Genomic DNA, 18,241 nt, shown 5'->3' with positions numbered 1-18,241 from the left:
ATTCACTACTACTCCTACTGCAAAGCACCCAACGGTCAATGGAACATTTGCAACGACAGCACGGTCGCTCCGGTGACTCTCGATCACGTTATGGAAAGCGATCCTTACGCGCTGTTCTACAAGAGGTCGCCCGAACTCGATGAAAGCTGGGTCGAGCCGACTCCGAGTTTCAGTGATGAAGAAGACAGCGACTCATCGTCTTCTGGTGACAGTGAAAATTCAGATGATATGTTCGATATTTTAGACGGTCTAAATCTTGTCGACTCAGAAACTGAAGGAACAAGTGCGCCAAAGATAAAGGGGACAGATAAAGTAAGAAAGCAGTGGTACGCCACAGTAGGAAGTTCCGATGAAGAAGAAATTTCTGACAGCAGCTCATCAACAATTTATAACGATGAAGAAGAAGAACTTTTTCGCCAATTATTTTAGCCTTAATGAGTAGTAAAAGAGAGTTAAACTAAAAAAATGATTTACAATTTTATAGCAGTTTTAAGTTTTATTTTGTTTTAAAGATACTTTAAATAATTTTATTTTTTATTTAATTGATAAATTATGTTAAGACTGAGGTATATTGTAAAACTTAACCGAATAAATTTATAAAGTAATACTTGTTTGTTTTTATTACTGATTAAACTAGTTTTTGTTTTTAGTATTTTGCTTTCAATAAACCTAATAGCTTATCAAATAACATGATTTTAAAAGTAACTTCCGTTATAAACGTTAAGTTTTGTAAATAAAGACGCGTAAATTTCAAAACATGTTAAATAGCATAAAATCTTGTAAAAATCACATTTATTTATCCATCAGAGATTTACTATTTTTTATAAAACAACTAAAGATTTATAAAATGAGCGGTTGTCAAAAAAAAAACTTAAAACTTTTATTTCTTGAACTATCTATTTATGTATTATATTTAATAGGCGTAATACAAATAGGGTAATTTGTTTACATTTATTATATTGTAAATTTTGTATAGACAACTTTTTCTTATTTTAAAACTCTGAGTACAAATCAATTAACGAACTCCAACAAAAAACCTAGAAACTTTTTACTTCAAACTTAATTGCTTAACACGAATTTCAACTTAACGTTAAACCCTGAACTTCTGGAAAGCTTAATTTCTAACTTTTGATGCCAAACCATTTTTTTTTCTCAGTCAAACTGAGTTTTTATTACTTTACATGTAAAAATAGTTTGAAATTCTAGGTTTTTACAAAAATTCTCAAATTAAAGTTTTTTCCAGATCTTTTAAGCATAAGTTGTCAAATTCAAAGTTTTTCAGGGATTCAAGTTTTTTTGCAACACTAATTGTACACACTTATATGTAAATAATATTTCAAACTATATCAGCTGCAAGACTTATGTTTAACATATATTATTATTTTAACCAAAACTGTGAATTGAAAAAACATACATCATAAGTTTAATTTGCAACTCATTAACGCAAAAAAGCCAGCCTGAATGACTAAAAACTAGCCTGATATTTTCGTATACAAAAAGCAATTCAAGCCAAAAAATAAAAAAAAAGACTAAATTGGCCTTAGATTAGAAGTCTTCAAGTAGTCATGGTCGGAAAGTGTGGTAATGTTTAGTTTGCTATTTGCTTGAATTTAAACTATTTTGGTTAACAACGTACAACTTAATTTAATTGCCATCCCTAAATTTAGCTTGTATTAAATAGGTAGTTACAAAAAACAGCAATTGTTTGTATTAGTATGCATAAGCAACGCATAAAATTAACTTAATTTGCCATAAAAACTTTGTTTGAAAAATGAAAACATATACCTGAAAAACTATTTTAATTTGTTTCATATATATTGTTTTATATGTGTCGATTAACAATTAAATATTACATGTAGAAACTATAATGTTAGAAAATTATGCATAAACTAAACTTAAACTAATTAAGTAAAAAAAAAAGTGGTTTAAACATGAGTATCTTTTTAAATTGGTGTTCATAAGAATTAAATCAAAGTGCAAAGGAAACTCTTAAAAAGACAAAATGCGTCAATACCAAAATCAAATAAATCTAGTTTCTCATTATTATGTTATTTTAAATACTTTTGTGTACACTCAAATATACCTTTTAGTAATAAAACATCTATAAAATAAACTTCGGCATATAAAAAAATTTAAAAAATATCTAAACTGTAAAAAAAAATTTAAGTCAATTACTGAGCTTTACTTTTGTACAAAATTGAAAATATTTGCATTTAGTTTATTTACTAATTAGATATTATATAAGTAACTAATTAAGTTTAAGCATTCTTTACATTCTTTTTTCAGATAATTACTTGCTGTTGTAAAAAGAAAGTTATTATGAAACTTAGAAAAAAACCTTTTAGGATGCTAATCTTTCTTTTTCACAGTTTTAATCCAATGCAGTAAAGTCTTCTAATTATTCTAAAATGTTATACAGGTACATAAAACGAAATGAATCAAATTAAATCAAATTACCGAAAAAAAATTAACTTAAAATATATTTTATGCTTAGCGGGCCACATTTACACGCTCGCTGGCCAAAAAAAAATTCTTTCGCGGGCCGCATTCCATTCAAAAATAAAACGTTGAGCAGTTTGCCGACCCCTGCTAGACTAAACTTTATGACAATCATTTCTTCTACATGTAGCTAGATAACTTTTGTTTAAACTGTGATCTAATCTTGAGCTTTCGAACTTAAACATTAAGAGCTATCTATAACTAAAAAACAACAAATCTAAAATCATAAAATAAATAGTATTCACACGTGGATTGTTAACTCGACATAGAAATAAAATTATTTTATTTTAGAAACTAATTTACATAAAAAGCCAAGATATTAACGCCTTTAAGTTTTCAAACAAATTTTAAAAGTTCGTTTACAATAGAAGCTGTGCCAATAGGAGTGGGAACAGTTAAAATTCTTTTGCAGAAATAATTTTTTGATATTTTTAAAAACTTGAAACTAATTGTCAAAGAAAAATAATACAAAAAATTTAGTTTTTTTAGTAAGGAACTTTTTTTTGTTACTTTACTAAAAGTAATTTCAAATTTGGTATACAAAATTTACAAAAAAGAATATATATATTAAAAAAAAAATTTCCTCTATAAGTTTTTGCCATAAATACAGTACAAAATAGATAATTTACGTAATACCCTCAACAACTAAATATGTAAATGAATATATATTTTTCAAACATTGATCTTAGTAGAGGAAAAAACCTCAATATTATTTATTAATTTATTGCTATATATATACTCAAAAATAAAGTTCTACAAAAATTGTGTTTAAGAAAGTTTATTTTAAATAATAAACACACCGTATTATTTATAAAAACTGTATAAACAAAACTATACAATAAACTACATTAAACGAACTTTTGTATAAAACCGTTAATATCATAAAGTTTTTTGGTAAAGTATTAAGGGAATTTTTGAAGTTTTCAAGCAATAAAATATGAAAACTCTATTTATAAAAAAAATTGTATGTTGTTTTGAATATTTTTTTTTTACTTATCATATTTGTGTATGTTGTTTTGTTGTAGAAACTTTGAAAGACTAAATTAAAAGAACAATAATATGGCACTTTACATAGACACAAATTACAAATACAAAAGATAATAAGTCAAATACAGTTTATATAAAAGTTTTGTTACAATTGTATTCCGAAATTTTATTTTTAAATATTTTTAAATACTACGACCTAAACGATAATATTAAGTATACGCACCTTAAAATTACATTCATTATAATTCTATCTTTTATATAAGACCTTCAAAAAACACACGTAAAGTTTATATATTTTAAAAATCAACTACTTTTAAAAGTATAAAATTATATGAAGCTTTCAGGTTGATAAAAAAAGTGTTTGAAATATTTCACCAAGAGTTTTAATTTACAAAAAAAAATATTTTGGTAGATGATAAAACGTTTTAACTTATTGACTAAACATAGACTTGGCAAATTTATGGACGAAAAACTATTTTATTATAAATATTTTGGCAAATAAAGTATTGAATACCAAAAAAAAAATGGGGAGGTGCAAATTTCCTTGGTTGTTGTAAACCATTTATCTTCATCCATATCATAAGTCGGAATGTTCACGATTTTACTATAGTTGTCAAACTGATACATGCGATTAAGAACAAAAATCTTACTTCCTTCTGGAAACAAAAACTTCCCATAACAATTTCGCGTTATGCTTCCAGGCAAACTTGGGGCTATGAAAGAGAACTGCTCCGTCCGGCAGTCATACACTTCGTTGCTCTCAATGTCACTGTCACCTGCAATCACGTAGAGTTTGTTTCCCTTGGCCAGCAACCCCGGCTGGTACCTGCCCTTGTTCATCTTGGGCAACATGGTCCACTCGTCCAGATGGTGGTCGTACGCTTCAACGCACCTCGACAACTTCATGCGGTTGTGACGCGTGCCGGTGTACCAGCCCCCCACGACCGTGCACCGCCCGTTGAAAACAACCGAGGAAGGGTTGCACCTGTTCGGCTTGACCATGTCGGCGATCTCGCGCCAGCTGTCGTTGTCCGGGTCGTACGCCAAGCTGCCAGCCGAGCGCCTCCCGCCAAACACGTATATCCCGCCCATGAAAGAGCTCGCGCAGTAGTCTGTTCTGTGACCGGGAATTTTGGTTAAACGCTTCCAAAGATCAGTTCTTCGGCAGTAAACTTTGAAAGGCCGGCTCGTCACCCCGCGAACGTATTCGTGACCGAAAATGCAGTAGACTTTTGTGCCTACTTCAATAGCCACACACACCTTAGTTTGGTCGTTGACTTGGTTTGTTATTTCTGTTTCATTTATGGTCAGGCTATCTGTTCTAAAGGTAAAAGCTTTTCTTGGTTCCTCACCACAATTTTCACCTCCCAGAAAATATATTTTGTTGCAGTTGAGTTTTGGACAGTAGTACCGATTTTCTAACCAAGTTTCAGAAGAAAACTGTTTATTGCGTCTTTTGACTTTCAAAGCTTTCTTTATTATAGTTTCACACTCAGGGTTCTTTGAGCATAGTGGGTGTGCCTGTACTTCATTAATTAGTATTTCTTCTCTTAATAAAGGTAACTAAACTAAAACCAACAGTTTATCAATGTACCTTACGTTCATTTTTTTTGTAACTTATCCAATCGATTACACAATAGAATACTTCCAACTCTGAATCAACTTGTAAATTAGATGAAGCGATAAGTGTTGCTAGATCTGTATAACTTAAATCGCAGAAATAACTTAAATTTAATTTAGTTAAGTAATACTTGAAGAACAAATTTAATAAAAAGTCGTGCAAGTTTTCTAAATTAAACAGCTTAGAAAGTTCTAAATAAAAGAAACAAGTTTTTGTTTTTAACCTTTTAACAATGTTTTCACAAATGTAATGTTTCAAATTAGAATTTTCAAGTAAAAGCTCCGCTTCAAGTAAATCAATCGAGTTAAATTCATTTATTTCTGTTTGACCTTTAATAGTTTAATTACTTTTAAATATATTTAAAGTTAAAGATTTTGGTACTTTTTTTTTCATATTTTCAAAAGTAGTTTGTAGTTATACAGTTTACAATTTGCAATTTGTACCTAAAAAATGTTTGAAAACTTCTAGTCATAGGATAATTAAAATCTAGTTATAGTTATTAACACATCAAGAAGTTAAGACTATTAGCGAACGAAATTTTAGTTGTAGCCAGGGGCGTAGCGTGGGAAGGGACGCTGGCGCATGCGTGTCACCCAAAAAATAAATATGTAAAAAAAATACAATGTCTTTATCCTTTATTGTTTATTTTTTTTGCTTAATTTGCCTTTTTTCAACTATGTTTTTCTACTAGTCGGAAAGTAAAACGAAATTTCGAATACCAATTAGTGACAAGTTAGGGAAATACCCAGTATACTGACTCGGTGCTTAATTGCAAATGCGCACCGATGTTGATGAAAAACTCCATAAGGAAAAATTTTATAACTTCATTAACTTCATAAGAATTTAGACTCAAACAGTACGCAACTAGTTAGTGCACCGCAGTAGTATAACCTTATGACAGATTTTTTTACAAGGACAAATGCTAACGTTTTGTTAACAAACCATAAAGCTAAACCTGTTTTATAGTGACAATGATTCAAGAATAAACAAATTGTAGTAAAAATAGCAATAAACAACTGCTAATAAAACAAAAATAAATTGATTTTAAAAATAAAAAATACTAACAACATAATTTAAAAGAAAAATGAAAAAAAAAAACAGAAAAAAAAAATTAAAACAAATAATAAACAAACAATTCATACTGTGATTACAGTTTAAATCTCACTATACAAAAAATATTGTTTAAATTAACTAAACTTAAAATATTTTTTTAAGTATTTTTTTTTATTAAGATAACAAACAAATCAACATTTGTTATTTTATCAGCCATAAAGTTTAAAAATTAATCAATTTTTGTAGCAAGTTATTTTAAAATTTCTTTAGTCACATCATGAATAAATTTGTAGCAACTTGTAAACCAGAATTTTTACAATCAATTTTTAGTCTAAAAGACATAATTGATTAATTTTAAATTTAAGTTTATTTTGTTTTAAATCAAATTTTAAATGATATTTAAAAAAAAACTTCTTTCTACCAACTGTTTGTAGTATTTAAAAAATGCTATTCCCTAAAGATCTTTGAAAAACTGACTTTAAGATAAGTGAAAAGTTATATTTCTTGTGAATTTTTAAAAGCATTGAAAAAGTTGACCTTAAAAAATTTATCTTTCAAACATTTTGTTTTGTATCAGAAACAATTAGTAAAATCTTTCCACACACTCAGGATAACTCAGGATTTTATGAAGTTTTGGAAAACTTTAGTATGACTCAGTAAAAATCATGATAACTCTGAATGTTTTAAGTATTTTTAAGCTCAGGCTGACTAAGGATAGACTTGTTTTTTTTTTTAACTCAGGGTAGATTTAGTGGTTTTAGAAAGCTTTGTTATAAAGCTTAGTTTCTATTAGTTTAAAAACAATAACAAAATTCTGTAAAAGAATTTAAAATGCTTATGATGACACATGACATTTTTAAACTAACTCAGGACAGTTATTTTGACTTAAAGAGTGGCAAGGCAATCCTGATATCTTCAAAGTTAATTGTTTTTTGTTTTTTTTTTGTAAAATATGTTTCATAATACTAAAGAAAAAGTAAATATTTGTTTTCATTGATTTTTAGATTATTATTTAAAATAATATGCAAAGTAATATTGTATGGAATGTTGCATGTATAAAAATATGTCAGGTAGGAAAATTATCTGAAGTTCAAAAGCTTGAATTGAAAAATAGCAGACCAACACCAGATATTACTATTACTCAAGATTGCAGTTCAAGTGGTATGAAATTTTTAATTTAAATTTTGTTTATATTTTAGATTTTCTTTATTTATTAAGATTTATTATTACAGTTTTATATTGTAATATAGGTAAAAATGTAGAAGTTAAAAAAAAAACTAGCTCTTTAGATTTCTCCTACAAAAAATTTAAAATTTTCAATTTAAATACTAAAGATTAAACATTTTTATATAAAAGATAAAAATAGTATATTAAAAGCTGCAACAAACTAAAAGTATGAGTTATTTTGATTAATACAATTCTTTTTTGTTGATATATAATAGATATTGAACATTATTTAGAAATTGCACAGTGAAAAATGCTTTGAAGTATTAATTATCATACTTAGTTGACTATCTATTTGTAGTATAAGGCTATAGGGGGTTAAGCAATGTTTTTTAGAAGTTTATCTTATTTGAAATAATTTTTTTAAAGCTTTAAGATGCTTTTTATTGTTCTAAAAAATTCGAATTATATTTTGAGATATGACCAGTCAAAGTCGGGCCGCATAATAGGTTACCTATTGGAAGGAAAAACTAAAACAGCAAAAAAAGGCTAGTTTGTTTAAAATCTATCTCCTCCTACATTTTTCAAGCAATCTTCTTTAAACTTTAACAGTTTAATATCTATACAATAACAGACAAACCTTACTTGTGAATTTAAAAATTTGTAGTAAAAATATTTTTTTTTGAAAGAAAAAGACTATTTTTTTATAATTTTTGTGGTAAAACTTTTATTTATTTTAATTATCTAAATTCATAAGTAACATTTTTTCTTGTAATTTAAGAAACATTTTCTAAAATTTGAAGAAGATTGCTTGAAAAATGAAGTAGGAGCTAGATTTTTAGTAATTTTTTAAATTTCCGAGAAAATTGACCCCGAAAAATTTGCGGCCAAAAAATTTTAATTTAGGGGATTTTTTGAAAAAAATTTGCGCACCCCCTGACCAAAATGGGAGCCGATCATTTCTAACCCGCTATCATTTCTAACCTGATCACTTCTAACCCGATCATTTCTAACCCAATCATTTCTAACCCGATCATTTCTAACCCGATCACTTCTAACCCGATCACTTCTAACCCGATCATTTCTAACCCGATCACTTCTAACCCGATCACTTCTAACACGATCACTTCTAACCCGATCACTTCTAACCCGATCACTTCTAACCCGATCACTTCTAACACGATCATTTCTAACCCGATCATTTCTAACCTGATCACTTGTAACCCGATCACTTCTAACACGATCATTTCTAACCCGATCACTTCTAACCCGATCATTTCTAACACGATCACTTCTAACCCGATCACTTCTAACCCGATCATTTCTAACAAGATCACTTCTAACCCGATTATTTCTAACCCAGTTTAGCCCGATCATTTCTAACCCGATCATTTCTAACCCGATAATTTCTAACCCGATTACTTCTAACCCGATCACTTCTAATCTGATAACTTCTAGCCTGATCGTTTCTGGTCCGATTTTTCTTGTTTGTTTACATTTACTTGTTTTAAGGATTTAATTATAAACCAACAAATCATAATAAAGTAATTAAACTAATTTAAAAACTTTCAATTTCTAATTTTTTTAAAACATGATGATTTAATGTGTTACGTATAAAATATTTTTTGTATAATTTGTTATTTTAGTACAAAATTAGCATAATATTGATTTTCTTTTTTTACCTCATTTTTTAAGTTGTAAAAACGAATGTATTAATTTATATTTATAATTCATACATAATGATCGCTAAATAATCTAAAGTTTTTGTGTTTTTGGAAATCTGTAGGATAATAACTTTTTAAAGATATTAAGAAAAATATTAATAAAGTTTTTACTATTAATCTTGTAAAATTATTTTTGCAATTCTAAAAAAAATAAAATAACAAGTTTTCGACACTTAACTTTTATATTTAAGTTTAACATATAATATTTCTCACTTAATCTTTATATATAATTTACTATTGGCTAAAAGAAAGAAAATCTAATTTAATTTCTAGTAAATGACAGAGTATACTTATAAAACAATTAAACGTTTACCTCTACTTTTTACTTTGTGTTATACAGTATACACTTTCGTTTAAAGAACTTGTAATTTAATGATGATAGTTTTAAATTAAATTACCATACTAATTTCGATTACTAAATTTTAACTGTATTATTTAAGTTTCATATATACTCATACTAATACTCTTAAAAAATGTTTTTTCGTTTAAATTTGCCCTAAATTTGAATGCAACTTGCCAATCTGGTCTCCATACTTAGAATTTATACTAACCATATAAAATATCTTCAAAAAAAGTAAAGAATAGTCTTTAACCGCTGCAATGCTCATTATATTTCTTAAATTGACGACTATCAAAACTTAATATTTAATCTTTAGAATTCAGAAGACTTATACTTTTCCTATTGCTTTTAAAACTAAAAACTACAGTTAATTTATAATCAATTTTTGAACCCTATTAAAATAATTAATTATCACGAAAATAAATCGAAAAATGCATGCAGTCATAAAAATCTTTCAGTTTAAATGTGGACTTAGCTTTTAAACAAAACTAATCTTCACATAAAGTTGAACAAATTTGATTAAGGCTTACTTGATTAAAATAAGATAATTTATATTAGAAACTATCAGTAATTTAACAAATTTTATACTTATGAACCATTGATATAATATGTAGGATTTTGTTCATTCTACAATTTGATTTTATTATAATGGCCTTTCCTATGTAAATAATAAATCATTTTCTAATGTTTCCGATAAATGTTTATTTGACCTGTATTATTAATGTGCTTTGGACTTAAGGTTTTAAACTTAGTGGTTAGTCAATGTATTTAAATTTTTCGATTATGCTTTGGCAAAGCTACAAAAAAAATGGAAATAAAAACAATGAAATACCAAACGGTTGCACAAATGTGCAGAACCTAACTCTAAAAGTTAGGATGTGAAAACCTAGTAGATGTATAAACAAGAAGAAGTTTTATTCATAAGTTTTTGTAGTTTGTTTGAATTCTTACACTGTAGTATAATCTAAATGAATTTTACAAAAGTAACCTATTCAGACTATTTTGCTGATTGCTGAACTAAAATCATAGAAGAAATTTACTAAATTGTCTCAATATGTATAGCTGAATTTTGCAGAGAAGGTTGTTTGTTGAAACAAAATTGAAGTTAATTCTAAAATGAAAGATTGTGAGCTGTGTTTTATTTTATTGGAGCTTACTGATCGTTGAACGAGTTAATATTTAAATTGTTTATTATAGAATTAAAACTAAGTTTGTTAAAAATTTTCTCATTCGAATCATATTTTAAGTTAATTAGTCTTATACTAAGTGTTGATTTTTTTTGCTGTTAATCTAAAAAAAAATAAAACTGTAGTTTTTGATTTTAAGATATATAAATTTTTGTCTCTTCGTTATGTGCTATTTAGTTAAAGCTGCCCAGATTTTTATTTATGTGTAGGTCTAGCGAAGAAAAAAAAAACTTCCAATAACAATTAACACCAAAAATCGTTTTTTTAAGCTATCTAAACATTAAGTTTTACTTTAAACAAAATAAACTAAATTTCGATAAAAAAAAACAACTTTGTTGAGATTATTTTGTTTTTAAAACAAATCTTTACTTTATTACAATAAAACATAAACATATTAATACAGATCGAACTAGTAACAGTCGGGTTAGAAAAGATCAGGTTAGAAATGATCGGGTTAGAAATGATCGGGTTAGAAATGATAGGCTTAAATCGGGTTAGAAGTGATCGGGTTAGAAGTGATCGGGTAAGAAATGATCGGGTTAGAAGTGATCGGGTTAGAAATGATTGGGTTAGAAGTGATCGGGTTAGAAATGATCGTGTTAGAAGTGATCGGGTTAGAAGTGATCGGGTTACAAGTGATCGGGTTAGAAATGATCGTGTTAGAAGTGATCGGGTTAGAAGTGATCGGGTTACAAGTGATCGGGTTAGAAATGATCGGGTTAGAAGTGATCAGGTTAGAAATGATCGGGTTAGAAGTGATCGGGTTAGAAATGATCGGGTTAGAAGTGATTGAGTTAGAAATAATCGGGTTAGAAATGATCGGGTTAGAAATGATCGTGTTAGAAGTGATCGGGTTAGAAATGATCGGGTTAGAAATGATAGCGAGTTAGAAATGATAGTAAACCGACCAAAATACCACGCTACGCCACTGGTTGTAGCCAAATATTTGCTAGATTCTCCGAAATTTCATTTGAAATTATAGTACACATTTTTTGTTATTTTTGAATTAAAGTTAACATCATTTTAAAGCTACCACTAAAGTTTAATAAATTGCTTAACTTTTGCAAACCTAATATAAGTTTTAAACCTTTCAAATATTTTGTAAGAAACAGATTTTAAAGCTAAATATTTGCCGTTGAAAAAATACTACATAAGCACTTGATTTTATAATATTGCTTACCTTGTTTTGAAAACTCTAACATTTTTAGCATAATACATCTTGATATTGTAGGTAGCTGTATAGACACTACTGCATCATGGAAACAATTTTGTAAATACTTTTTCTTTCTGAAGTAGCCAAAACTTTTAATCAAAAAATCTAAAGATACGTATAGTTTGCTCTGCTTACAGCCCAGCACCAATAACATTTGTTTTTTAGAGCTTTTACAACAAGATGTTTTTTTGAAATTTTTCATTTGATTTTTTCACACAGTTAACTCTAATATCTTGACTTCAGTTGTTTTAAATGTTATTTACATCACTCAAAGTTCATTTTTTACTTTTCTTATATAAGTTCGTCGACCAAAAAGTATTATTTTAGTTAGTCCTTTAAATTTTTAAGTAAAAAAAACTAAATTTTAGTTGTCGGTATTAATCAAACTTCAATGATAATTAGTTTCTTCATTACTTTTTCTACTTGTAAAACTACTTTACAGAACGGCTTACTTTTTGCTTATAAGTTTTTGAACTGAAGAAACTGCTAATTATTGGTTTAAGATAATTTTCGTCTAACAACAAAAAATTTAAGTTTTATCATACCTACTTAATAAGTAAACTAAACGAACAGATATAAGAAAACTCAGTAACTATCGTTCTTACATACATAATTTGTCCTTAGAACATGTTTAATGAATAAGTTTTTATTTAAACAACCAGCAAATTGAGACAAAAAAAACTTAAATTTCGTGTTTAATAAAAGTATTTTTCAAAGTATAAGACATTAAATCAAAAGAATTTCGAAGAAAAAGTTATTTACTTTTAAGCCTGTATTTTATAATTTTTTTAATAGATTTAGTATATTTTTAGATAAAACTCAAATGTTTTAATTGCTAAGATAATATGTACAATGTTATATATATAATTATTATTTTTAAGAGATTATAAACATAATCAAAAAACTTATACTTTAGCAGTTAAGTACATAGTTGTCTGTTGTATTAATAAATACTAATCTTTTTCGTTTAAACACTCAATCAATAACAGTAAAGTAAATTCAAAATAGACAAAAAATAATAAATCAGGTAATATTTTTTTAATTCAAGATAAATGTAAATAGTGTTTTTCTTTGTTGTTACTTAGACTTTATAAACTTAAAAAATCTACTATAAATAAAATTTATCTTTTTATCTTTATTCTTTACCTAAGAAACTTAAGCTTAAAACAAACCTTTTTACAACTTAGTTAGGTAGGTGCACTATCTTTTGCTTAACAAGCATTTTTCACAAAAAGCCGTTTTATTCTGTCATAGTATAACTAATTAGTACTTATTTTGTATAGGTAAGCTTATTAAGTCTTTGATGTAAATGATTCAAAATACTGAATATTTAAATAACTAACTAAATTACTGTTAAAAAACTGATTTTAAAACATCTATCTTTGTACTTATTTTGTTCTTGTAAATAAATTGTAATAGCAAACTAACTTGGTGTAACAACGAAGTACTTTGTTATCTCAATATAAATACATATAATTGGGGTATATTAGTAATAACAAGTGTAAACACATTTTTAGTTATTTTACTCAAGTTTTTTAAGTTAATTTTTTAAAGTATTTAATATTTTGAAAACATTTTACTGAAAAATAAAATAACTTATAAAATCTAAAAAGCTTTCAAAGCATTTTAATTATTATCAAAAACAATAGTAATGAAAACTAATGTTGATAAGTAATGTAATGGTATGTAACTTCAGTGAAAAAAAGAATAAATCTTTGCTTAAACAAAAATAGATCTTCAAAATCTTGATTATAATTAGTAGGTAAATCAAAACTAAAAAAAAGTAATGTAGTTTTTTACAGTTGGGTAAACAGTACAATGAAAAACTATTTATATAAAGGTTTTATACTAATACTTGAATGCCTGTACGATATACTATCAAAACCTCCATTTGTTTTATTCAAATGACGTTTTTTTTTTTCTTAGTTTTATTTAAAATTTGCTCGATAAGTTGGTTTTTAAGCAAGGCATGTTTAAATTAAAATAAGTTATTTAGAGTTTTTTGAAAGCTGACTTAAAGCCTTAGAACCAAGCTCTTAAACTACCACTTAAAGTATATTTGGTTTTGTGAGTTGTAAACTAGAATTGTCTCTACTTTCAAATTTTTTAGCTTATCAACAAATCTTAAATAAAAACAGCTAGCTTTATTTTTCGAACGTGTTATGTGAGTTCATTTGTTAGATTTTGTTAAAATCAGATGTTTAAAATCATATAAAGAAAGACAGTAGAATATGTTACATTTTACTGTTCTTTTCAGCAATATTGATCGTAACTTAGTAGAAAAATATAAGATCAACAGATTATAAGTTATTATATATAATTTTTCTAAATGTGTAATCTTTTATAGTCAGTGCATAAGTTTTTATATGAGGATTTATTTCGTTTTGTTTTTTGTGCAAACTAAGTTATAATTGATCATACATTTGATCATATTATAGATAATTTGTTTGTATTTTTTTACTATGTTATGTTTAGATTTTTAATTTTCATTAAATATAATTTGTTTCATTTTTCGTCTGTTCAAGCGGCTCAAGTTTTAATGCCCGAGTCCATCTTCGCACAATAAACTCCAATAATAATATCAAACCAAAACATTTTCTAATTATATTTATTTTCATTGGTATACAACTCAAATTTAGTAAATTAGCCAGTGTACTGAATAAACAAAATTTCTTAATTTTACAATTTACGTAGATTAAGCTCTGTAATTATGACGTAATATTATAGAAACCCTTGCTTTTTCGTCAAAATAATTTTCGGAATTTAGTAAACACAAAAAAAATGTTAAAATTAAGCACTTGTTTTCTACTGGCTGTTTTCTTAACTGAAGATTATAGCAATTATGCTACTGCAGGTAAAATTAATTTGGTAAATATTAATCAATATTTTTTTATTGAACTCTAATGAATTGGAGTCGGAGTACATAGCTACTTCAATACTATGAACTTTTACAGGTCGCTCAAAGAGACAGTTAGACACAGAAGAGAAAGTAAACACTAGTTAGTTTATTTACAGTCTGCTTAATTTATAATTTATAATGGAAAGTGCAATAAACTTAAAACCTGTAAACTTTCATATATATTTAACGCATAAATTACTTATGTTTAAAAATGCTTCATTGTGCTCAACTTCAATACACTGACTACGTATTTCTAAATAGATGGTTTAAAAGTTTAGTTTCATTATAAGCTTAGTTGTTAGCAAAAAGTATTGTTCTTGTAAACTTAAATATACAAAATTAACAAATAAAGTAAAGTTTAAAGGTTTCAAATATTAATAAACCTGTTTTAAAGATTTTAATGTTCAGTTTATAAAAAAAAACTGTTGTGACTTTAGTTTTGCAATATCTTCGAAACCTTACAAAATATTACTAATAATACAAAAAAAATCATACTTAAAGCATTTATTTTGCTTGAAAACTTAAAATAATTTTGTTAAGGGCTAAAACTTACATTTAGGTTCAAAACAAAGCTTTTACTTTAATAAATTCAAATTACTTAGTTCAAAAAGCATCTGAAACTTTAGGTTGATTTGCTCGTAAAATTATTTAAAAAGTTGTGGTAGAAAAAAACTCATTTTATACAAAAGATAATGTAGATGATTGTTATTAAATTTGCAATAAACATACAGTTGATGTGTGTAACCAGACACAAATTGAAGGTTTTGAGGAGAAGAAAGGGCGCGTATCTTCTCCAAACTACCCGTTAAATTACCCCACAAACATGCAATGCGAAACAACTATCACCGTGGACAGTGACAAGGTTACGATTAGATAAAGTTTTAATATTTTACATAAATTTTTAAGTTTAGTTCTACATTTAATTTTAGACACTTATGTGTATATATTAAAATCATTAATTTACAGTTTTTAACTAAAAAACTTATTTATTTCAAATGAATTACCGAAAGCAGTTAGTTTTTGATTAGAATAAAATATTACAATTTAAAAACGGATAACTGAATAAATCAAACAATAAAACTACTATAAATAATTATATATTTTTGTTGTTAAAACTGATTTAGCTACAGTTTTATTGGTTTAAAAACCACTTTCTTTGCATTGTTATTTACTTTAATTGTAGTTAAGCAAAACGTTGATGTTTTCTACAAAAAAGAAACTATTCAATCTAAAAATAAAAACTCTTGAAAGTTTACTATTTTTGATAAATAATAGATAAGTTAATTAGAATTTATTTTGAAACAGGTAATCAGACTGAGTGTTATTGATTTCGATCTTGAAAGAAGGTATCCCACCCAAGTCGGGTGTCTCGACTACATCGAACTTTTCGATTATAAATTTAAGGTTGGTGTTATTTACGTAAATGAAACTTACATATAAAAACGACTGTCCTATATACTTTTCCGTTTTGTGATGATAATAAAATTAAAATTTTTGGCCGTAAACTTAAATTAATTACTATGTCATTTGCTTTCAAAAGTATTATATAATTTAAACTGTTTTGCAAGAATCTCTTTTTGTATATTGTTGCAACTGCAGTTTGATCCAAAACTGATATAGCTTGAAGATTTCTTATAAGGTCATGTTTAACAAAACCACTGGAAATGAAAAACCATCCGAGTAAAAATGAGAAATTTTTAACAAATTATTCCAATGCACAGGTAGGAAACGCGCGTCACTGCGGAAGCGGAAGCTCGTCACTAAATTTCACGTCATTCACCAACAACGTCACAATCAAGTTCAACTCGGATAAAGTTTACAGCAGAAGAGGCTTCCTCATACAGTGGCAAGCAAGAGGTTATTATATATTGTTTGAATAGACGAAATTAAAGTAAATAAGTTTCACCAAAAAATAAATAGTATCCTTCTTATGAAAGATGCTTCAAAAAGTTGTTTAGTTTATTGTTTTAAATGCTTTGGAGATTATCAATTTAGTCAAGTGACAGTTTTTTTAGACTTGTAGTTTTAATAATAAATCAATTTGAAAATTAACCTAATTACAATTGAAACACTGCAAGGCTATTTATTGTTTTATAAGAAGTTTTGAAATACTTAACTCTTAATAAATATTACTAAACTTATATATAAAACAGTACATACATTTCATTTTTATAAAAAAATTACTCTTATTACCTAGTTTAATTAAGATTATAAGTGTATTTATGACAAATAGTTTTTTTCTATACACCAAGATTTTTGACCGAAATATTGTTTTTTTTTTAAGTTTAATAAATTAAAAGTTTCTAAATTAACCTAAGCAAATTTTTTTTAAATGGTTTATTTATGATTTTAAATATTTTAAATGCTTTGCGTAGGTATCTTTATTGTTTTTGTTACGTTAAAAAGTATTAAAGGTTTCAGTCAAATAAAAATACATGCATTGAAACTATGTATACTTTTATTAAAAAGAAAGATGTCCCTCTGGTACATTTTCATGTTGGAACGGAGAATGCATAAATATGATAGGAAAATGTGATGGTTACAAAGATTGTGCGGACAATTCTGACGAAATTCAGTGTGGTTAGTGTTAGTTTATTTACAAATACAAATGTTATTTAGAAACTATAATAAAACTCTCTAATAAATATAACTGGTAATTAAAAGTTTTTTTGTTGAGTTTATATAGAAAAAGTAGAAAATAAAAATGAAGCTGTAATTTCCAAGCTACTATTTTGTATAGAAATTTTTTTTAATGATTTGTCAATATCGTCGAAGATCATTTGAACCAATCTAATGATTTGTACTATTACTTAACTTTGTTTTGCTATTTTCCAAGTGTTTAGTTTAGGCAAGGTTATCATTAAAGTGTTGTTTTTTTATACTTAAGTGTTCCAAAACTATAACAAAAATTAAAGTGTGTTCGATAAAAACAAGTTATTCTTTGCATGTATATACTTAACCTCTTTTATATGTTGTCTATTTTTATAGTTTTTAAGTTGTTTTATTGCATTTAGACTTTAATTACATAAATTTTTTTTCAAACTATAAACTTTTATTGATAGATTCTGCTAATAACTAAAACCAAAATTTAAAGCTAAAAATCAAAATATTTATGCCGAATTATTACTAAGCAATATATTTTTGTGTTACTGAAAAAGTGTCAAACACCCTAATATCAAGTATCTTACAGAACAAGAAAGGTTTTCTGATGGTCAATGTGGAAGAACAGCTATTCCACCTGATTTTAAATTGGTTTGTTTCTATTGGTTTATTAGATAAAAATTATTTCATTCATATTTATATAGCAAAAGAAACTAATACTGTCAGACAATTTTACTACTAATGTAAAAGTTCTAAATTGTAGTCCGTTTTTAGTTTTAATGTTAAGTAGTTACTTTTTAAATTTTTTAAATGTAAATTAATCTTTTTTATTATTTAATCATTGTAAAAGATTGTGAAAAAAACTTCATTACAGGCAAGCCGCATAGTGGGAGGATCTGCCGTTCGCCGAGGTTCGTTCCCGTGGCAGGCTTACGTGGGGATTACCCCCAACT

The 18,241-nt window shown here is 26.7% G+C and overlaps 1 protein-coding gene across 1 annotated transcript; it reads right to left on the bottom strand.

Moving 5' to 3' along the window:
- Positions 1-3,740: 3,740 nt before the first annotated feature.
- LOC145835890 (kelch-like protein 23) lies at positions 3,741-5,091 on the bottom strand. Its single transcript, XM_082943646.1, has 3 exons — positions 5,086-5,091; positions 4,137-4,926; positions 3,741-3,751 (listed from the first exon to the last, which is right to left on the bottom strand). The coding sequence occupies exons 1-3, from the start codon at positions 5,089-5,091 to the stop codon at positions 3,741-3,743; spliced, it is 807 nt and encodes a 268-aa protein (XP_082799772.1).
- Between the last annotated feature and the right edge of the window lie 13,150 nt (positions 5,092-18,241).

This window comes from Thalia democratica, chromosome 1 (genome assembly GCF_965202585.1).
Source record: "Thalia democratica chromosome 1, ktThaDemo2.hap1.1, whole genome shotgun sequence".
In the NCBI taxonomy this organism is placed as follows: domain Eukaryota; kingdom Metazoa; phylum Chordata; class Thaliacea; order Salpida; family Salpidae; genus Thalia; species Thalia democratica.
This window is presented reverse-complemented; position numbering and strand designations above follow the sequence as displayed.